The 23,254-nt window shown below is 35.1% G+C and overlaps 1 protein-coding gene across 5 annotated transcripts in view; it reads left to right on the forward strand.

The window, feature by feature from the left end:
• The window catches only part of Rad51c (RAD51 paralog C), a 32,661-nt gene extending 18,382 nt beyond the window's left edge, over positions 1-14,279 (forward strand). The window contains exons 6-9 of one of the 5 annotated variants that reach the window (XM_047545272.1): positions 3,172-3,238; positions 4,093-4,153; positions 11,875-11,938; positions 13,159-14,279. In XM_047545272.1, coding sequence (XP_047401228.1) covers positions 3,172-3,238; positions 4,093-4,153; positions 11,875-11,938; positions 13,159-13,242 — 276 coding nt within the window. In that variant the 3' untranslated portion in view covers positions 13,243-14,279. Of the gene's footprint in view, positions 1-3,171; positions 3,239-4,092; positions 4,154-4,430; positions 4,459-5,221; positions 5,290-11,874; positions 11,939-13,158 lie in introns of those variants that run through there. The other 4 variants (XM_047545273.1, XM_047545275.1, XM_047545274.1 and 1 more) reach the window with 4 other exon arrangements.
• The last annotated feature ends 8,975 nt before the right edge of the window (positions 14,280-23,254 follow it).

The raw sequence follows: 23,254 nt of genomic DNA on the forward strand, positions 1-23,254 counted from the left end.
ATGCCGGAGAGGATTTGGAGAAAAAGGAACACTTTGACACTGTTCAAGGGATTGTAAATTAATACAACCACTGGGAATCAGTATTGAGGTTCCTCAAAAGACTAGGTATGGAACCAGCGTTTGACCCGGGTGTTCAGCTCCTCAGTATTTATCCTAAAGAATTAAAGTCAGCATATTATAGCAGTACATGCATACCCGTGTTTATAGCAATGCGATTCACATTAGCCAAACTATGGAATTAATTATAGGTGTCCATCAACAGATGAATGGATAAAAGAAAATGTGGTGTATGTATACAATGGAATTTTATTCAGCCATAAGGAAAAATGAAATTATGTCATTTGCAAGGAAAATAGATGGAACTTGAGACTATCATGTTAAGCAAAATAAGTCAACTCAGAAGGTCAAAGGTCATGTTTTCTCTCATGTGGAAGCTAGAGGAAAAAGGAAAAGAAAGGTGATGGGGTGATCACATGGAAAGCAAAGGGAGATCAGTAGAATAGAGGAAAAGGATCAGTGGGAGGGAAGGATGGAGGCAAGAAGTGCTGGGGCAGGAATATTGGTCAGATTATATTGTTATACTGTGTGATGTACTAATATGTAACAACAAATTCCACCATTATGTATAACTATGCACCAATTAAAAATGTGGAGAGAAAACAATTTCTTAAAAAAGCAAGGGGGTGGGGCGCTGGGGATATAGCTCAGTGATAGAGTGCCCCTGGATTTAATCCCTAGTATCACCAGAAAAAAAAGAAGAAATTACTGTTGGGGTTGTGTGGAGGAGTAGCTCATAAGTAGATTATGTGCTTAGAATGCTCAAGACTCTAGGTTCAACCCTTGGAATCAAAAAATAAAATGATTGTCAAAACATGGAGTCTTTTCCATAGGCCACTATTTCATCCAAGAGAATTAGCAATATTTTTAGCTTTGAGGGCCATCTCTGAGTACAGCAATAATGGTTAGTACTAGCAAACTATTATAGTTTTACTTTAGAATTATTTGATCTGGTCACTGAGTTTCCTACTTTTTCTGTTTGTATTATACTTTATGAAGTTAGAGCTCATATTTTTTCTCACTTGTTTTTTCTCTGTAAAATGATAAATTTCAATGCCATATTTGTCTTCTCCCTAAAAATAGAAACATTGAGGTTTTTTTCTCCTTTGAATAAAAAAATTCTAGGGAGACAATAATGGTAAAGAACTCTGACTCAATCTTTCTAAGCCTCTAATTTCTCATATTTTTGTAAAACTGGAATAACAATCCCAATTTAACCACGTGCATTGGTGCTACCTGTAATCCAAGAGACTCAGGAGACTGAGGCAGGAGGATTGTAAATTCAAGGCCAGTCTCAGCAATTCAGCAAAGCCCTAAGCAACTTTGGGATACCCTGTCTCAAAATAAAAAATAAAAAGGTCTTGGAATGCAGCTCAGTGCTAAAGCACCCTAGGTTCAATTCCCACTACCCCAAATGCAATAAATAAATAAATAGTACCCCATTATAGAATAGTTATAAAGATTAGATAAGATAATGAAAGTAAATTGTATTTAAGTGTCTCTGGCATGTATTCAGTACTCAGTAAATATTCGTTACCACTACTGACATTGCTGCTGTGTTCTGATTATTTTACTGACTTACAAAAAACTTTAATTTTAAAAGTAAAGTTTTTCTAATGCTTCAAATTATGAAGCTTTTGTTCTTTATGTTCTTGTTCTTTATGTATTATTTGGTTTGGTTTCTTTTATTCTAACATTTTTACAGAAAGAACTTCTCTGTTCTTGTCAAGGTCATGTAATTCACAGTATGCCACAATGGTAAGGAACCTGCAGAGTTTTACTGCAGAGTTCAACCTCTTACAGACTATACCATACCACCCCTCTACCCCCACCCCTTCTTATCTATTAAAAAGTTTTCTGATTGGGAGGCTCAGGCAGGAGTATTTTAAGTTTGATGGTCAGCCTGGGTAATGTAGACTTTGTCTCAAAATAATAAAAATAAAAAGGGCTGGGAATGTAGCCCAGTGCTAACATGGCCCTGGGTTCAGTCCCCAGTACTGAAAAAAAAAAAACAAATTTTCTCTGAATGTGTAGAGCATCATGAACAAGGAAGGGGTGCAACGTTCTCTACTGAGAGTAACACCAGCTCTTGATGTTGCTTTGCTGCAACTGTTGTTTGTCATTGATAATCATTCTTTTCTTTTTTTGGGGGGGGGGGGGGTGTGGGTATTGAAACCCAGAGGTGTTTAACCACTGAGTCACTTCCCCAGCTGAGTTGCTTAGGGCCTTGCTGAGTTGCTGAGGCTGACTTTGAACGCAGTCCTCCCGCCTCAGCCTCCGGAACTGCTGGGATTACAGGTGTGTACCACCACACCAGCTCATTCTTCTCTTCTTTTGGGATCTACCAGCTCAGTTTAACAGCTGCAGTCTTTTGTCAGGTTACCTAGTTTTTCCATGTCTTAATTTCTCCTGCTCCAAAACTGACAAGATCAATATTTGTATTTATATGTAGAGCAAACAAAATGTTACTGGTTTTGTGGCAAGCCCTCAATAAATTGTAGCTAATATTGTGCTGGGTGTGGTGGTACACAACTTTAGTCTCATCAGCTTGGGAGGCTGAAGCAGGAGGGTTGCAAGTTCCAGACTTGGCAGCCCTGCTTGGGGTGTAACTCAGTGGTAGAGCATGTGGGTGAATCCTTGGGTTACATCCCCAGTATGGGGGGGAAAAAGAAAGAAAAGAATGTTATTAGATAACTAATTTTTATGGGCAGACTTTTTTTTTTTTCTTTCTGTACTAACAATTGAATGCAGTGCACTTAACCACTAAGCTAGATCCCAAGCCCTTGTTTTGTTTTTTTTTTTGTTTTGTTTTGTTTTGTTTTGTTTTTTTTGAGACAGGGTCTTGTTAAGTTGCTTAGGGCTTCCTTAAGTTCTGAGGCTGGCCTTGCATTTGAGGTCCTCCTGCCTCAATCTCCCAAGTCATTGGGGTTACAGGTATGTGCCACCATGGCTAGGCTTATGGGTATATTTAAAGAAATTCATTGGAAAAGTTTTATTTTCTAAATATGTGTCTAACATTTTCTTTAGTAGTTATTGTATTCAGAAATCACAGGACTATTTACTTGATCATTTTGCAGGGAGACACCTGATTTTCTCACATTTTTGCTTTTGTAGGTAATTTTAACGAATCAAATGACAACAAAGATTGATAAAAATCAGGCCTTACTGGTTCCTGCATTAGGTAGGTAAATTCATGAGATGAGCATTTTTAGTTTGACATTTTTCTGCCTTTTCATTTTGTTTATTGAGTGCTATAAGCTCTATGAGAGCAGAGAGTATTTTGTTCATTGACAAATTTTAGCACCAAGCACAGTGCTCTGAGACATTGATTGATCCTTTCACTAATTTAACAAACATATACTGAATATTTACGATCTGTCAATTATTCTGTCAGGTACAAATATTCAAAAGATGACTACTACTATCAAAACCTCACAGCCTTAGCAAAGAGGAAAGGATGAATCCATTTAAATACATATCATACTACCTTGAGTAGACTTATGACTCTGTTCCTAGCCTCAGCATGATTTTGTTAGAACAAAATACCACAAGATGTATTTCCACTAAAATCTGTAAAAATATTTTTTCGCCAGGCACAACGATGCACATTTATTGTTCCAAGTACTTGGGGGACTGAGATAGGAGGCTCACTTGAGCCCAGGAGTTTGAGGGAAGCCTGGACAACATAGATCTCATCTTAAAAAAAAAAAAAAAAAAAAAAAAAGAATGTTAGAGGTTTTCTTTTTTGGGGGGAGTTGAAAATGTGTTAGTCGTTAGTGGGAGAGATGACATGGAAGACTGAAACACTGAATGATATGAATAAATTCCCTAGAAGCAAAAGAGGCTAATGATTTGTAGTATTTCCCTAGATCAGTAAAACTGTATCAATCTTAGCATGTTACTTGCTTCCCAGGATTTTAAAACAAAGTAGATTCTTATTGCATTAAATTTGATAAAGTAAGACTATATTTGGTATTCTAAGGAACTTATAGCCTAGTCAGCAAGGCAATATAAAGTTATGTTCTTTTCTTTCAGGGGAAAGTTGGGGACACGCTGCTACAATACGGCTAATTTTTCATTGGGACAGAAAACAAAGGTAGGTAAAGAAAAAAGTTAATAATTGTGAATATTAGGTCAATTATGCTCAATAGTTATTAGCTTCTTAGAGCTAGTTCCCAGGACAAGATTTATAGTGATTCTAAGCTAATGCTTTTGCTACCTTGTTGGCATTACTTAGACCAAATTTTTTGGAATTTTTAAATGATGGGGTGCATGCATCTGAAGCAAGTAAGTGACTAAGGAATGCCACCTTCTAAAGCTCTTTGAAATTATTTATTAGCCATACATAATGAAGTGGTACTCTGTGTTCACAGAAGGAATTGAAAGAAGAATAAAATGAAGACAAAAGAAAAATTTTGAGGTTAGCTTTAGGACTAATTTATGTGGAAAATAGGATGGCTTTTTAGTTGCTTAATATAGTTCTTGTATGAAATTGTGTCTTTTTAAAATTTTTTTGTATTATCCTGCTTTTATTACCCAGTTACTTACCTGCCTTTCACAAGTATTGTTCTTTAAAATAAAATCATGGCAGCATGAAACCTTTGTGTTTGTTTTTAAAGCTGCTGAGCTATTGAATGAACCAGCTTTCCTTTTCTTTAAAATAGGCCATTGAAAGCTATGAAGTCTTTTATTTTGTACTTCCAAAAATGTCAGATTCATGCCAGCCTTTCTGCCTTGTGATTAATTGGCATAACCTACAGAGGAAACTGAGGCAATATGTGGGTAAAGGTAGAATAGTCACCTAAATACATATTGGGCCTAGTTAGTGATATTTTCTGGTTTTTTTTTTTTTTTTCTGTTGTTGTTGTTATTTGTTTTTATTTTTTATTTTTTTTGTAACTTTTGTTTACTTTTATGTGGTGCTGAGGATTGAATCCAGTGCCTCACACGTGCTAGGCAAGTGCTGTACCACTGAGCCACAACCCCAGCCCCTGTTTTTTTTTGTTTGTTTGTTTTGTTTTTTTTAAGCTGCATTTGTTTGTCCTAAAACTGAAAAAAACATGCTTAAGTTAGGTTTTACTGACACTGAGTTCATAGCAAAACTAATTACACTTGTGCATACATATTTTACATTGATTCATGCAAGTTTTTGTCTCCTTGAAAGATTAGCATTTCCAACTAGGCATGGTGGTACACATCTGTAATCCCAGCTACTTGGGAATCTGAAGCAGGAGGATTGCAAGTTTTATGGCAACCTTGGCAACTTAGCAAGACCCTGTCTCAAAATTTAAAAAGGGGTGAGTGTGTAGGAGACTGGAGATGTAGCGTACTGATAGATTGCCCTAGGACTGGGGGGAAAAAAAGAGATGATATTTCCAAAGAGCTCAGATAACTCTTTTTCCCATAATTTTGTCAGTTTTCCATTGACAGAATAACCTGAGAAAAACAATTTAAAGGAGGAAAGATTTATTTTGGCTCACAGTTTCAGATAATTCAGTTGTTGCTTGGTCCCCATGGCTGTGGGCTTCTGATGAGGAGAACATCATGGCATGGTGTTGTGGACCAAAACTGCTCACCTCTTGGTGGCAAGAAGAGGGCAGGGAGAAGCAGCTGGGAACAAGATGTAGTTTTTAGGGGCATGTCCCCAAGGACCTACTCCCTTCAATTAGGTCCCACCTACTACAGTTTTTACCACCTACCAATATCCATTCATCTGTGAATCCATCAGTGAGTCAACTCATTGATGAAGTTAGAGCCCTCATGATCCAGTCACTTCTGAAAATCCCTATCTCAGCATTGGGGACCAAGCCTTTAACATATGAGCTTATGGGGGACATTTCAGATTCAAGCCATAAAACTAATGTGAAGTGTTTTACAATTGACTATTTCCCCCAAATTCTGTATATAAATTATTGTATGCTTATTGAGTATTCCTTATTCAAAATGCTTGAGACCAGGAGTGTTTTAGAATTTTTTGTTTCTTCAGATTTTAGAATATATGCAAATACATGATGAGTTGTCTTAAGAATGGGACCCAAGTCTGAACACAATTTGTGTCTTAATATGCATAGCTGGATGGTAATTTTATACAAGTTTTCATAATTTTGTAGCTGAAATAAAGTTTCATGATATGGAATTTTTCTGCTTAGCATCATGTTGGTGCTCAAAAAATTTTGCATTTTGTAGAAGTTTGGATTTTCAAATTGGGGATGCTTAACCTGGACTAGATTCACAAAATTCTCTTCTTAGCAACAAATCCTATTGTAGAGACTTGGTAATAGTTTTCCAGCTGAGAGTTTTTTAAAAACATATTGCTTATACTTCCCCAGATTTAGGTTATTCTGTAAAGTACATACAATTATATAAACGTTCTTAGGAATTCTCCTCGAACTGGGCAAATACTGTACTATGACATTTTCCCTATATCCTATACTATTTTGTGCATGCTTGCTTGTGCTAGGTATTTTCTAAGAAGTTCATGTTAAACATTTCAAGTAATCTTTTCAATAACTTTTTGAAAAATCCAGACCTTTTAGTATTAAAAGTGAGAGAACCAGCCTGGGGATGTGACTGAGGGATAGAGTGCCTGTCTAGCATCTGCAAGGTTCTGGTTTTCATCCCTAGAATGGGGGGGGGGGGGAGGAACCACAAAGCAAAAAATCCAGAAAGTTTAGTTAAGTAGTAAATAACAGCTTCCTTCTGTTGAATATTTACTGTCCTTTATTATACAAAGCACTGTATATATGTATAATTTCATTTTACTTTTTAGAGAACTATGAAGTAGGTAGTATTATCCACATTTTATAGCTGACTCTATAATACAGTCTGTTCCTTTTTTTCCTATAACAACTGTTTCTAGAAGGTAATTATAGTATTGCATTGATTGCCAGCAAATCTGAATGTGTAGCTCTTATTTTCTTTTTTAGGTAAAATCCAGGTGTGGTGGCGCATGCCTGTAATCCCAGCAGCCTGAGAAACCAAAGCAAGAGAGAGGATTGTGAGTTCAAAGCCAGCCTCAGCAACTTAGCAAGGTCCTAAGTGACTTAGTGGGACCTTGTTTCTAAATAAAATATAAAAAGGGCTGGGGATGTGGCTCAGTGGTTAAGTGAGTTCAATCCCCAGTACTAAAAAAAAAAAACAAATTCCATGTTTCTACACTTTTTTTATTTCTAGCCGTATGATAAGTAATATGCATACTTTATAATAATCAGAATAAGTTGACTTCATTTAGCAGAATTAAAATAATTTCATTCTTCATTATTTGAAACCAGAATTTTCAAGTTCTTAAAATTGAATTTTTTTTTTTTTTTTTGGACAGGATCTCAAGTTACTTAGGGCTCCACTAAGTTGCTGAGGCTAGCTTCAAACTTGGGATCCTCCTCCCTCTGCCTCCTGAGTTGCTGGGATTACAGGCATGCACCACCACTCCCAGCTGCATGAAATCTTTGTGTCCTGGGAAGTTGGGCCCTTTTGTTGTCACCATCAATTGAGTGCCTGGGATTGAATTTGAGGCCTCATGTGTGCTGAGCATGTGCTCTACCACTTGAGCTTCAGTCTTCACCCCAGTGTTGCATGAAATACATGCTTTTAGATTTTTAGTTTCTCTTTAAAGGATGGAAACAGAAGCATATCAGAGAAAAATAGTTATAAAAATTAACACTTTTTATTTGAGATAAAAAACTGAAAACCTGACAGGTGAGGTGGCACATACCTATAATCCCAGCTACTTGGGTGACTAAGGCAGGAGAAAAGCAAGTTCTAGACTGGTCTTGGAAATTTAGTGAGATCCTATCTCAAAATTAAAAATAAAAAGGACTGGGGATGTGGCTCAGTGGTAGAGTGCCTCTGGATTCCATCCCTAGTACCACCAAAACAAAAAAACAAACCCCCCCAAAAAAAAAACCCTGAAAACCCTTAAATGCCCAAATTTATATTGGGAATTGAATTTAGATACACCATGAACCCCAGCCCCCATCCTTTAACACTAACATCTGATCTCTAACTTTTACCTAATGAAGGAATAGTATTCCAAAAGTTCTTAAAAGAAATGCTTTTGTCTGTGTCCTTATTATGTGGGTTTTCCTCTAATTTGCATATTCATGATAATATGAGGCCAAGATTATTCAGAATTACAGTACTCTTTGCCAAGAAGATCTGGTGGTAGAGTGGAGTAATATATCAACACCCCCACACAGTGTTTCATATGTGTGCTCAGCTTTAGAGCACAAATTGTGCTTCTGTCTTGTTTCTTCCTGACCCAAACTATGTAGTTCAGCCATATGTTAAGCTTCATCTCAGTTTGGGCCTTGAGCCAAGTGATTCTTTGGTTCAGTTTCTTGTTTAAAAAGATATCTTGATACCAGGCGCAGTGGCACATGCCTGTAAATTTCAGCAACTGGGGAGACTGAGGCAGAAGGATCATAATTTTGAGGCCAGACTTGGCAGTGTGATAAAACCCTGTTTCAAAATTTAAAAACAAAACAAAACAAAAAAGGACTGGGGATGTTGTTCAGAGGTAGAGCCCTGCTGAGTTCAATCCCCAGTACTGTGTGGGTGGGGACTCCGGGGTATATTTTGAGATGTAGATATGACATATAAAAACTTAGTTTCACCTAGAAATTTGAGGTGGATTGCCAACCTGAAATCTTTTTAAAAAAATTTTTTTAGACGTAGATGGACACAATACCTTTATTTACTTATTTTTATGTGGTACTGCAGACTGAACCCAGTGCCTCACACATGCTAGGCAAGCACTCTTCCAGTGAACTAAAACCCCAGTCCTCATTTAGGATTCTTAATGAATGTGTAAATACTTCTTAAGAGATTAGTACTGTTTTAATAATTTTCTTAAAAAAGTCAAAGGCACTGAGTACCTTTTTGGACAAACTGGCGATTTGAGGTGATATTAAGATACTAATTGTTCAGGTTAGCTAATTTTTGTTTTATTGAATCAAAAAGTAATTATCGAGGATTAGGGATGTAGTTCTATACTAGGGCATTCACCTAGCATGCACAAGACATTGGTTTCATTTTCCAGCACTGTTTAAAAAAAAAAAGTGATTATTTTAGTATTTATTCATTAACAGTAGAATATCAAGGCCTATCTGCCTGTAATCCCAGCTACTCAGGAAGTTGAGGCAGGAGGATCAAGGCCAGCCTGGGCAATTTAATGAGACACCATCTCAAAATTAAAAAAAAAAGAAAGAAAAAAAGGACTGAGGATGTAGCTCCGTGTAGAATGTCCTGGGTTCAATCCCCAGTACCTTTTTTTTTTTTTTAATGTTCTTTTATTATGTATTACTTAACAGTTTTTTTATTTGTGTGTTAAGTTGTAATTCTAGAGAACATGACATTTTGGATTCTGCTGTTTTCATCCTGAAAGCACAAACCTAGAACAGAAAGCTATTGGACCATAGTTTCTAATTGCTTTTCTTTTGCATTATGTTTGAGGAGAGGGACAATTTTGAAATTAGGTAACAAATCATAACCAAAATGTCTTTTTTGAATTGACTTCAAAAACAAATCAATGTTGTATTGTGTGCAAATAAATAATTCTCATAACCCTGAAAGTCTGTGATTTACTTCTCTAAGTTAGAATCTATGTTTTATTTAGTTATATTAGTTTTTTTAATGACATTTAAGTAAACACAAAATTTTCCATTTTACCTTTCCCCCCACCAGTTCTGGGGACTGAACCCAGGACCTCTCACATGCTAATCAAGGGTTCTGTTTTAACACTGAGCTACATCCTCAGCCCTTCCTTTTTTTTTTTTTTTTTTTTTTTGAGCCGAGTTCTCATTAAGTTGTCCAGACTGACCTGGAACTTGTGTTCCTCTTGCTTCAGCCTCCTAAGTAACTAACTCATTTTAGCCTTTAATGTTTTGTTTTGTTTTGTGATACCGGGAATTGAACCTGCGGGTGCTATATCACTGGAGCTATATACTCTTAGCTCTTTTTCTTTTTTTTTAATTTGGGACAGAGTCTGCTAAATTGCCCAGGCAGTCCTTGAACTTCCAATCCTCCTGCCTGAAACTTCCTAGTTATAAGTATCAAAAGTATGTTGTACCACGCCCAGCTTATTTTTACCATTCTCGTTAGAATTTTATTTTTTATTTATTTTTGGTACTGGGGATTGAACTCAGGGGCACTTTTCCTGTGAGCTACATTCTCAGTCCTTTTCATTTTTTGAGACATGGCCTTGCTAAGTTACTGTGACTACCCTCAAACTTGGGATTCTCCTGCCTCAGCTCAATCCTGGAATTATGTATACACCACTGCATTAGTCGGTTTCCTTCCCTTGTTTTATATATATGTATGTATGTATGTGTATGTGTGTGTGTGTGTGTGTGTGTGTGTGTATAGTATATAATTATATACATATATAATTAGTGATCTTTTTTGTTCTAATTAGTTATACATGACAGTAGAATGCATTTTGACACATCATACATAAATGGAGAATAACTTCACATTCATCTGGTACATGATGTAGAGTTACACAGGTCATGTAATCATATATGCACATAGGGCCATAATGTCCAATTCATTCTACTGTCATTGCTACACCCATGTCACCTCCCCTCCAATTTCCTTCCTTAAAAAATTAAGATCAAATTGTATTCTATGTGTATTTATACCACGTTTTGTTTATTCATCTGTCAATGTACACTTGAGTTGCTTCTGTCTTTTGGCTATTTTGGATAAGTTCTGTCTGTTTTAAAGTAAAATTTAAAAGCCCTTTAAAGTTTTTCTGTTAACATTATTTGAATATAATTAATAAGATCTTCCTGCCTCAACCTTATGAGCTGCTGGGCTTATAGGCATGTACCACTGCTCCCAGCTAGGATTTTATTTCTTAACTACTTTCAACTTTCAGTTTTGCTTTTTACTTTGCATGGTACATAATAAAATTCTACCTAAATAGACCTTGTTCTGTCATGACAATGATTTTTCTTCATAATCATTTTAAAACAGTGCATCTTCCTATCTTATTTTTTTATTTTCTAAAAACACATAAAAATACACAAATACTGCAGAAAGATTGGGAAACATAAATATGTAAATAAATAACTTTCAGCTTGTAATAACAACTATTAGCTTTTTTTCCCCCTTTAGTTCTAGAGATTGAACTCAGGAGGCACTTTACCACTGAACTGCATTCCCATCCTCTTCCCTTAGTGGAGTAGCTGGGATTACATATGTTTGCCACTGTGCCTATTAACTTTTTGGTTGTAGTCTTATTACACTTTTTCAGTAGACGTCATATATATATATATATATACACATACATACATACACACACACACACATACATACATACACACACATATATGTAAATGGGATCATGCAGCATAATTTATATTATTAATAATTTCCTGTCATTATTTTGTTACCGTTCCTTTTTAGCATAAGTAGTATCTTCATCGTATCTAATTTATTTTAATCATTGGATTTTTCTTTGTTGCTTTGAAATTTTATTTATATAAACAACTATTGTTATAATAATTATTACATGCATAAATATAGGTATTTTTTAGGGGATTTTTTTTTTTTTTTTTTTTTTTTTTTAAGTGGTGGAGTCTTGAACTGACCTTGAATTCCTGGGGTCAGGTTATTCTCCCACCTCTGCTTCCCAAGTAGCTGGAACTCAAGCATGTGCCACCTTCCTTAGCAGGGGATATTTTTTTATATTTCTTTCCCTTCTGTGTCTGTAAGAACAGAATAATTAAATTATAGTGAGTTAGCATAAATTATGAAATCAGTCATATGAAGTAATTAATTAAAGTTATATGTTTGTATATATTCTTTTTCTCTAAGCAGGTTGGCAACATTGTACAAATCACCAAGCCAAAAGGAATCCACAGTACTGTTTCAGATCACAGTCAGTATTTTTTGATTAGTGGGATTTTGGTGTTGGTGGGCAGTAATTATCTGAAGAGATCATTTACAGATTGCTTTTGTTAACTTCTGTAGGCAGCAAACATATTGAGGACAGCTTTTGATGCTTAGAACATCCCCCAAGTAGTTGTATATACAGAATTTTATAGTCATAATTGGACTAAAATTTATTCTTAAGAACAGAGGAAATACTTATTTTGGGGTAGTATGTTCCATGGCATATGTAATGTCAGTATATTAAAGATTTTTAAAGTGAAAGTTGTTGGAGAATTTCAGAAAAAAATACCAACATTACTTTTTTTTGGTCTGTAGATATTATAGATCTATCATAGCCACCAAATATAGTACACTTTAAAATGTTAATTTTTCTGTGAATTAACATCATAGAACATACATATTTGGCTGAAATATGCATATTTATCAACATTGCTGAGCCAAGTATATCTTGGCATTTCATTTTTTATAAGGACAAAAACAGAAATGGAGATTCTGCAGCTGAATTAACCACTTAATTTTTGCACTACCCAGGTGCATTTGAAATAGCCTATTTGGGAAACATTTAAATATTTAATTGTGAAAACTTGTAAAGTACCTAAGAATTAGTACAAACTTCTTTTCATTTCTTCCAACATAGCTACCATAAAGTTTGTGAGGATTGTTCTTTAGAGAACTTCTGGTTTTTTGTTTTTTTTTTTCTTTCTTTTGTTTTTTTTTTTTTTTTTGAGGTGGGGGGTTGCTCAAGAGCCTCACCACTGAGCAAATCTACAGTCCTAGAAGACTTTTGTTTTTTAAGTACCAGGGATTGAACTCAGGGGCGCTTGGCCACTGAGCCCTTTTACCAGCCCCTTTTAATATTTTATTTAGAGACAGGATATTACTAAGTTGCTAAGGCTGGCTTTAAGCTTGCAATCTTTCTACCTTGGCCTCCCAAGCCGCTGGGATTACAGGAGTGTGCCACCGTGCCTGGCCTAAAATACGTTTTTATAATGTAGTGTTTTTTCTGTATGTGTGTATAAATAAGTATATTATAAAAGAACTTAATACAATACTGGGTTAGACTATCCATGAAACTTATCCTCATCATTCACAATGGTTAATAAATTCTGTCCCAAGAACAAAGTAGCAGTTACTTAAAAATATTTGCCAACCAGTCTTTATTTTAAATGTTCTTAAAACATATTTGTATATTTTTTCATCTTGCAGCCTCAGGGATTTAGAGATGCTGTTGCCACAGAAGGTTCATTGAGTACCCGGAAAAGGTCACGAGAACCAGAGGAAGAACAGTAACCCCAAAACAAATCTAAAGTATACAAATATATTGATGTGAAATTCATTGTTTATGAGTAGTAGACTCATTACTTTAAAATATGAGTAGTAGACTCATTACTTTAAAATATAAACACATACAGTAATATGAACGAATCAGGATTATATGAAGTAAACAGGAAAAGTACTTAAGGAATGTGATTCTCTGAAAGAGGTTTTCTAAAGCAGTGTTCTACAATTACATTTTACTTTGATTTCATTTTCAGTAGCATTCGGTAAGATGTGATATAGGTATTACATTTTCCAAATGTGGAAAGCTGCTCTCATGTGACCAATCTGAATTTGACATTCAGACTAGTAAATTTCTTTCCCAATTGCCTAGAAATTCATAGGAATAAAAGATTTTTTCATATTCTTATTTGTTCTTCTCTTTTTTTTAAATAATTTTTTTAGTGTAAATGGACACAATACCTTTATTTTATTTATTTATTTTTATGTGGTGCTGAGAATTGAACCCAGTGCCTTATATGTGCTAGGCTCTACCACTGAGCTACAACCCCAGTTCTCAAAGTAGTTTTGATAATTCTTTAAAATAACCTGTTTTTATTACCGTAAAGAGAAACTATGAGTCAGCATATCCTGTTTAGTTTTATGGGTAGGATACAAATTTTAGATGATCAAACTGATTTTAATGAATTCGATTCTAAAATTTAAGCCATTTGTTTGTTATTTTATAAAGTTAAAGGAAAGATTTTGATGCTGTTATCTCATCTAGAAATTGTTTAAAACATTTCAGGGTAAGCTGATAAGCCTGCAGTTATTTATTTCTACATTTTTTAAGCATTTTGTGATCCATTCTAGAATTCTAGAATTCCTTTGAATAATCTTAACCCTGCTTGAATAAATTAAAAATTTGGATTGTTTGAGTGTTTTCAAAATGCATTTACAAAATTTACTTACTGGTTTCCTGTGGGAAAAGAAAGAAAAATTTTTTTTCCTTTTGGATGCTGGGAGTCAAACCCAGGCCCTTGCCTATGCTAGGCAAGTGCTCTACCACTGAGCCACAATCTCAGCTTCCTTAACTTTGTTGGTTGTTTTTGTTTTGGTACTAGGAATTGGACTTGGAGCACTTTGCCACTGAGCTACTTCCCCAACCCTTTTTTGTTTATTTTAAGACAGGGTTTCACTGAGTTGCTTAGGGCCTTGCTGGTTTGCTGAGGCTAGCTTTGAACTTTGAATCCTCCTGCCTCAGCCTACTGACCCTCTTGGATTACAAGTGTGCACCATGCCTGGCTGACCTCAGTGAGTTACTGATATTACAGGCATGCACTACCACGCCTGACCTCCTTAGTTTTTTGAAAGCTTAATTTTTCAAAGATTATTATTTCTTTTTCAGTTTGTAAACTTTTCCCCTAGCATTTTCTGTTATTTGGTTTTAATTCATGATGTGACTTTATACCTATTGTGCCCCGTTTATATAAACTTGCCACCTAATGTTAGACCAGTAAATTAGTTAGAAGTCTTACTTTCTGGCAGATCAGTGATTCCATGTAGGTTTCATCTTGTAGTTAGTATGATACATTTAAAAGATATATTACCTTACTCAATTTCATGCCATTGCTGTGATCCTTCTTTCTGGTGATTTTTTTTTTTTTAAACATACATAAATATTGGTGTAGTTTGGATCTTAATTGTCCCCAAAGGTTCATGGGGGTAATTGCTGTTGGGAGGTGGTAGAAATTAAGAGGTGGGACCTAGTGAGAGATCTTTTTTTTTTTTTTTTTTTTTTTTTAAATACCAGGGATTGAAACCAGGGACTCTCAACACTAATCCACATTCTAGCCCTTTATATTTTGAGATAGGGTTTCACTAAGTTGTTCAGGACCTCACTAAGTTGCTGAGGCTGGCTTTGAACTTGAAATCCTCCTGCCTCAACTTCTTGAGCCACTGGGATTATAGGTATACGCCACTGTGCCTGCCATAGTGACAGATCTTTATGTCATTGAAGGGATGCCCCAAAGGAAACTGTGGGACCCCAGTCTCTCTTTTTTCTTCTCTTTTGTTTCTTGACCATGAGGTGAACAGTTTTGCTCTGCCAGCTGCTTTTGCCATTGCCTTCCAGCACCCCCACCAGAGACCTAAAATCAGTAGGTCCTCCAGATCATGGACTGAACCTCCAAAACTGTGTGCCAAAATAACCCTTTTTAAAAATAAGTTGCTTATCTCAGGAGTTTGTTATAGTATTGGAAAGCTAACACAAATACATTTGCACACATACACAGAAAAGATTTCCATTTTTTTTTTTTTTTAATATCAGTTCAGTATTTTAATTCCTTGGCCACAGTTAGTACAACACAGGCCATTTAATACAATCTAAAAATTATTCATTCTGGAAAAAATAAATACTAGAAATTTAAATTTTGCTCTTCTTTGAGAAACCCTTTCTATACTTCTATACTTGGAAAATCAGTTTGACTCTAAGTAAGTTATTAAAGGTATAAAATATAATAAAGTATAGAATTAAAAGTTCACGTAACCTAATTCAGGATTTTGTTTTATTTAGGATAGAACTTAATATTTCAAATGCAGACAGAGATCTATATTGCTAGATAAAACAAATGATCACACCAGTGTCTTTCATCATAAATTTAAGTTTTTTTCAGATGTGCTTGTGTGTGTGTACGTGTTTATATAATGTTTTGTTATTTATGAAAGACTTTTACATCATTCATTCTTCTAACACCTCTGTAAGATAGAGGTGATAGTTTGGCCTGTCTGCTTTTTTCCTTCCTTCTTTCCATCTATCTATCCAATGCTTAACACATTCAACTACTATTGGTTGAATGTTTCAAATAAGATTTTTACTTTTTTATTGTGGCAAAAATAGCCATAACATAAAATTTGCCATTTTAACCATTTGTAAGTGTATACCTAATTGACATTAATTATATTCATGGTGTTATGCAACCGTCACTAGTATTTCCAAAACTTTTCATCATTCGAAACAGAGACTGTACCTGTTAGGTAATAACTTTTTATTCTTCTTTCCTCCAACTCTTGGTAATCTTTCATCTACTTTCTGTTTTTATGAATTTGCCAATTGTAAATACTTCATGTAAGTGGAATAATATAATATTTTTTCTTTTGTGTCCAGTTCGATTCTGCATGATTTTAAGGTTTGTCCATATTGTGGCATGTGTAGGAACTTCATTCTTATTTATGGCTAAATAATATTCCATTTTATGTGTATATTATATTTTATTTATCCATCAGTTGATATTTGGAGTATTTCTAAAGTGTTTTAATAGTTTATAAGTTTACATAAAATAATGCCTTTGTTTTCTGAACCTTTTCTGAACTTTTATTGCTAACCAAGTTTAGGGAAGTTGACTTAGCTTTGGTATATTTTCAAGATAGTCTACTTGCTTGAATTTTAATCCTAATTCATTTTCATTCTGTAGATTAGCTATTTTTATTTTCTCTCCAATTATTGTATTTTATTTTTCTTAGCAGTGTTCTTATTAAAATAAGATAAAATTGTAGTATTAAAATTAAAATTGATAAAATTGTAGTATGTGGCAGAAATATTATAAGAATAGGATTATAAGACTTGCATTCCAATTCCAGCTGAGACATTAACAAGCCATGTCAATTTTGGCATCTTTATTTTCTCATGTCTTTATTTATATGCAAGTTTGGATTAAGTGATTGCTTAATTTCATTGGTATATATTTTGTGGTTTCTACTTCTGTAGAGGCATTATTAAATATTCACTTGAATTTCAGTTTTGAGATGCAAAGTTGAAATATTCTGTTTTTTTTGTTTTGTTTTGTTTTGTTTTAATTGAGTTGCAGTAGAGAGGCTGGCTGTTCATAATATGTAGTTTTAGTTAACATCAGTGCCTAAATTTACTGTTACTGTTAAAATTTACAGAACATTTTGCTCCCTCAGAACTGATTTTGGCATAAAATATGTTGACAAGATTTCATGTATTTTTGACCGCAGTATATTCCTTTGCCTGTTATCCATTTTTGTTCACCATTGACTTAGGCCCTTTTCTTTCAGCTATTCATTTGATTCTCATTATGTGTAGTAGTAAGATGTGAGTTTTTAAACATGCCATTACTCTGTGATTTTATGTGTCGCTTATTCTATGAAGATATAAAAGTTGGGCTCACTCAGAAGGACTTGAGAACTCACAGAAATTATATCACAGAAATTATATTCTAACCTATTTTCAAAATTAAAAAACTACAAGACAAGACAAAAGCCAATAGCCATATAATGTAAAGAGAATTTGTTTCAAGAAGTCCTACCAATCAGGGATCAGAGAAAAACATAATTTATTATATAAGCAACTGGTCTAATGATAGAAAAGTATACCAGTTCCTTTGGTTTTGGTACTGGTTGAACTCCAGAGCTGTTAACCACTGTGCCACACCCAGCCCTGAGACAGAATCTCACTAAGTTGCTTAGGGTGGCCTTGAACTTGCCATCCTCCTGCCTCAGCCTTCTGAGCTACTTTGATTATAGCTTTGCACCACCATGCAATTAATTTAATACTCACATCTTATATAATGTACACACTACTCAGCACCTTTCTTTTTTGTATCAGCAATTGTAGAATTTTCTCAATTAAAATATCACTGTGTGGCATCCTGTTGAAAGACTATACTATTTAATCACTTTTATGATGGATATTGAGATTAATTCATTTTTTAATAAGGACATAAGGAATTGGTCAGAATGTATATGCATTTAAAATTTTGACAGATGTTACCAAATTGTTCTCCAGAGACATGACAAGTTTATACTTCCACCAGTGGTGTTTGAGAGTGGCCTCACTTCTGACAACGCTTTATTTATTTATTTATTTATTTTGCCAATTTGATAATAGTTTTTAAAAGACATCTCCTAGTGTGATTTTACATTTCTTTAGTTGCATCAAACTATCCTGACTTGTTGCTATTAAATATTTAATTATAACCAACTCTTATGTAATTCCATGTAAATTATCAAATGGTTGATAATTGGATTTCCCAGCTAGTTTGGTTAATGGCAGATCAATGCAAATGTCTGATCTTCTTTGAATTAATAGTTCTCACTGTAAATTCATATGTTGTCATTGTGGTTTTTATGTATTGGTTTCTTGTAGATCTGTTACACTAGTTAATATCCTTCCATTTAATTAAATTTGGGACACATTTCTAAGCCTCAAAGTTCAACTTGCTGAACTTTGTCATAAATTCCTGAAGGTAAATGTTACGGTAGTTATTTGGCACTCTTGCCATCAGGAGTTGAAGTATATTATGTCCTCTTGAATTTAAGAGAGGCCTAGTTGTTTTGGCTAATAGAGCAACATAAAAGTAATGTTACTGACTTAGCGACTAAGTCATAAAAAGCTATGTGTCTTCTGTCTTATTAATGGGAACATTTTTGAAGCCCAAGCCACTATGTAAGAAATCTGACTACCCTGCCATCATGTTGGAGATGTTATGTGTAGACTTTACAGTTGACAGCCCTCAGCTCTTGGCCAATAGCTAGTATCAACTGCCATTTAGTAACACAATCAAATTAATATCTTTTTGGTGGCGGGGGGACTGGGGATTGAAGTCAGGAGCATTCGACCACTTAGCCACATCTCTAGGCCTATTTTGTATTTTATTTAGAGATAGGGTCTCACTTGGTTGCCTAGGATCTCACTTTTGCTGAGCCTGGCTTTGAACTCATGATCCTCCTGCCTCAGCCTCCCAAGCCGCTGGGATTATAGGTGTGTGCCACCGTGCCCAGCTAAATTAATATCTTGAAACATACTTACATGTTAACCATTGTTCACTCACTGTTTTTTAATATAAATGAAAAAAGTATAATGTAAGTCATCTTGGACATCTTGCCCAGTTGATACTTAAGATACCCCTATCTCTACTATGATCTGACTGCAACCTCATGACACCTGCATGTGAGAATCACCTAGTTGAGCCCAGTCAACCTACAGAGCTATGAAACATAGTAATGTAGTTTTGTAGCTACTCAGATTTGGGGTAGTTTGTCTTGTACCACTAGGTAACTGGCATAGCCAAATGAGAGAGACTCTGCTGGCTCTTACCAAGTTGTGTCTTCAAGTGCCTTCTGAGAATTTCAGATATTTATTCCCATGGACACCATTCTTTCCTGTACTGTCATTATCCTTCATTGCTCAACTGATTCCAGCCTTTAATCTCTCTTCTTCAGTTCATCTTGCACTCATGGAAAGGAATATTTGCTTATTTATATACTTATTTTTCATATTAGGGATTGAACCCAAGGGCAGTTCACCACTGAGCTACAACCCCAGCCTTTTTTAGGACAGAATCTTGCTAAGTGGCTTATGGCCTTGCTAAGTTTCTGAGGCTAGTCTTGAACTTAGAATCCTCTTGCCTCAGCCTCCTTAGGCGCTGGGATTACAGTCATGCACCACTATGCCTGCCTTAAATTTTCTTAAAACAGTTTTATATCTTTGTTTCTTTCCAATTCAATACCAGAAAAAATAATTCTCTCTCCCTCTATCTAATCTTGAATGTTTGCCCATAGGCTTTATATCTTAGAGTCATAACATTATTGGACTATATTTCCAGAAATAAAAAAAATTCAGAATTTTTGTGACAATTTAAAATATTTTAAAAAATAATTTTATTTGTGAAGAATCCAAGTATTTTACAAACATATTTTGATTTGCTGCCTTTTTGCAAATAACTGATGTATGTTACTTAAGTATATAGAGATTCACCAAATCTTTTTTGTTGTCATTTATTTTTTTGTACTGGAATTGAACCCAGGAGTGCTTTGCCACTGAGCAACATCTCCAACCCTTTTTTATTTTGAGACAGTCTCACTAAATTACCAGGGGCAGCCTCAAACTTGTGATCCTCCTTCCTTAGCCTCCAGAGTTGCTAGGATTACAGACATGCACCACTGTGACCAGCTGAGTTTCATCAACTCTGAATCCTCATCTTGCAGAATTACTGGAAACCATGTGTGCTGTATTGGTGCCAGATATGTCATTTATAGATTACTCTTTCACAAGGCTGCAAACCACTTCATATGCCCAAATCATTTCCTTTCTGGAAACGATGCATTGTGTCAGCATGGTTACCATGTGTGGTAATTGATAATGTCTGTGCCACATGGCTTACTTCTACCCTTGTCCAACACAGCTATTCTACCACCTATGATTACCATATGTTACAGCACTCTAGGTTAATGGAATCATTTCCATCTTCCCTTCTAGTCACAAATGTCATTATGGCTCAATTCCATCAGCTCAACTAAGAATAAAGTATTCATTACTATCTAACCATGGAAGACACCTTTGTGAACTATTTTCATATTTAGTTGCCTGTTAAATTTTTATTTGAAAAAGCAGCTGGGTTTTTGTTTTCCTTTGCTCCAGAGTGATGAGTGGGTATCTGCTGACTAGAATAGGGAGATGATCAGTATCATTCTGAATGCTTACATATATTTATTCTAAGTAAAAATATAATTAAAAATTAGGTGATAAAATGAATTTTTGCCACCATGAAGCATTTTGATTTTTGTAAAGTGAAAACTAGTAGCAAAATAGACGTTTTTTTTTCAGTCAGTTCACTTTAGAAGTCATTCATTATAGAAGGAACATATCATATGTTAGCCATTTATCATACTATCATGAAATTACCATCAACCCTTACTAACTTCCTTTTTTGTAAGGATATAAAAAGTCCGAAAATAATTTTGGTTATTCAAATAACTACATGACATAAGAAAAATTATTAACCTTTTCCTTAGGGAAAAGGTTAGAACCCATTTCAGGGACTTGCCTTTTAAAACTGGTGAAATTTACTGCATGTATTAATACTGGGAGAGAATCTGAATTTTTAAACAGTTGATATAATTTGATCATATTAACCAGCAATAGAAAAGGAATAAATTATAACAGTAATGTTTTTGGCAGTAAGTGGGGAAGATTTAAGAAATACTATTGGCGGTTGCTCTTGTGCACACTTGTAATCCCAACAACTCAGGAAGCTGAGGCTGAGGCAGTAGGATCGCAAGTTTAGAGGTGAGCCTTAGAAACTTAGACCCCATCTCAAAAAATTTCCAAAGCTACAGATGTAGCTTAATGGTAGAGCACCCCTAGGTTCAATCCCCAGTACCACCAAAAACAAACAAAAACCTGCCACATACAATTTGGGAGTTAGGGAAGTTTCCATTTGAAAACATTTCCATTTACTCAAGCTTTTTTCAGTGACCAGATATTCTATTGCTCCTTACTAAAATTGTTTGACAACAATTTTATTTTTTGGTACTGGGGTACTAAAACACTCCAAGGGTGCTTTACCACTGAGCTACATCCCCAGCTCTTTTGATTTTCTGAGATGGTCTCCTAAGTAACTTATGGCCTCAGCCTAGATAAATAGATATTTTAAAATGTAGCTATCCTTCATTTTTTTTGTGTGTGTGTGTGTGTGGAGGTAGAGGTTCAACCCAGGGCTTCATGCTTGCTAAGCAAGATTCTAGTGAGCTATACCCTGACCCTCCTAATTCAGTTTTCAAACGAATTTAAAAAATGCACATTTTATATTTTTACTTCACATTCATCATTAGGCCTAGCCTTCAAATATTTGTGAAGGCCTTGATTTGCAGGCCACTGGACCTGAGGTATATGTGTCTTATTGTAGCTTTCTTAAAAATAGAAAACTCCAGTATTTTAAGACATAATGTTTTACTACTTGAGACTTGGTGTTAGCTTCATATCAGTGACTTTTTGCAACTAGGAATATGAAAAATCAAGGGGACTTTTGGAAACAGCATTTCTATTTTTACCTGTAGACTGATAAAACAGACTTTATTTATTTTGGGGGGGGGTAACCAGAGATTGAACCCAGGGGCACACAACTACTGAGCCACATCCCACAAACTTTTTATTTTTAGACAGGGTCTCACTAAGTTGCTTAGGGCCTTGCTAAGTTGCTGAGGCTGGCTTTGAACTTGTGATCCTGTCAGCCTCCTGAGTTGCTGGAATTACAAGCATGCCAGTTGCCACCAAGACCAACATGACTTGACAATGGTAAAATTATTTTACACAGCTGCTCTGAGATCCTAGCACTGTTCTCAGGAAACTAGCAAAGCTGCTTTGTCATATGGATGTAACAGAAGCCATATTGATCTTTGTGAAGGAACACCTATTTTGGGGGGGTTGGTGCGGGGGATTGAACCCTGGGCCTTATGCATGTGAGGCAAGCACTCTACCAACTGAGCTATACCCCAGCCTAAGGAATATCTTTTTAAGCAAACACCTCTCATTTATAGTATTAAAGATATGTGGGCTTTTTCTTTTACTCTTAGAAGTAATGTTTCACCAACATATATCATTTCCCTTTGATATGTGGGTTGAGTCATAAGATTAATGTCACAAATGTCATCTAGATGAGGGAGGCAACTACATTAGGAAGTAGGAAGGTGTAGTTTGATATAAATTGTTTCAGTTGACAGCTATGTACTCTTGAACTAAATGTCATTATGTCAAATTCTGAGAGATTAACAGTGGTTGGAATGTAAAACTGTGGACATTTAGGTTTGCAGCCTAAAAAGTTTTGTCAGTCTTTTGTAGACATTTGAAATGGAAATGAACAGGTGGATTGAAAACAAAGACAAATGAGTTTAAAGGCTTTCTTGGCATCTCATGGAGAAGTTGCTTTACACTGGTGATGTTTTAAACAAAACACATATAAATACATTTAGCATGTCTGGAAACAGACTTATTGGGTCTTTCCATTTACCTTTAAAAAATAAATATAGAGAACTCAAGTACATTACTCCCTGTATACTTTTTATCATGTATTTAATCTCAAGCAGGAAAAAGCATGGAACTATTTTACATAATGTACATTAGTGAGCTCAACCCACTTAATCTTAAAATAACAGTATCAGGTCAGGGATTTAGAATACAGTATTACATGAAAACAGTTGGCGAGGAGACTCCTTCTTCTGCCATTAATAACTGACTGGAAATGGT

Source organism: Sciurus carolinensis, chromosome 3, assembly GCF_902686445.1.
Source record: "Sciurus carolinensis chromosome 3, mSciCar1.2, whole genome shotgun sequence".
Taxonomy (NCBI): Eukaryota; Metazoa; Chordata; class Mammalia; order Rodentia; family Sciuridae; genus Sciurus; species Sciurus carolinensis.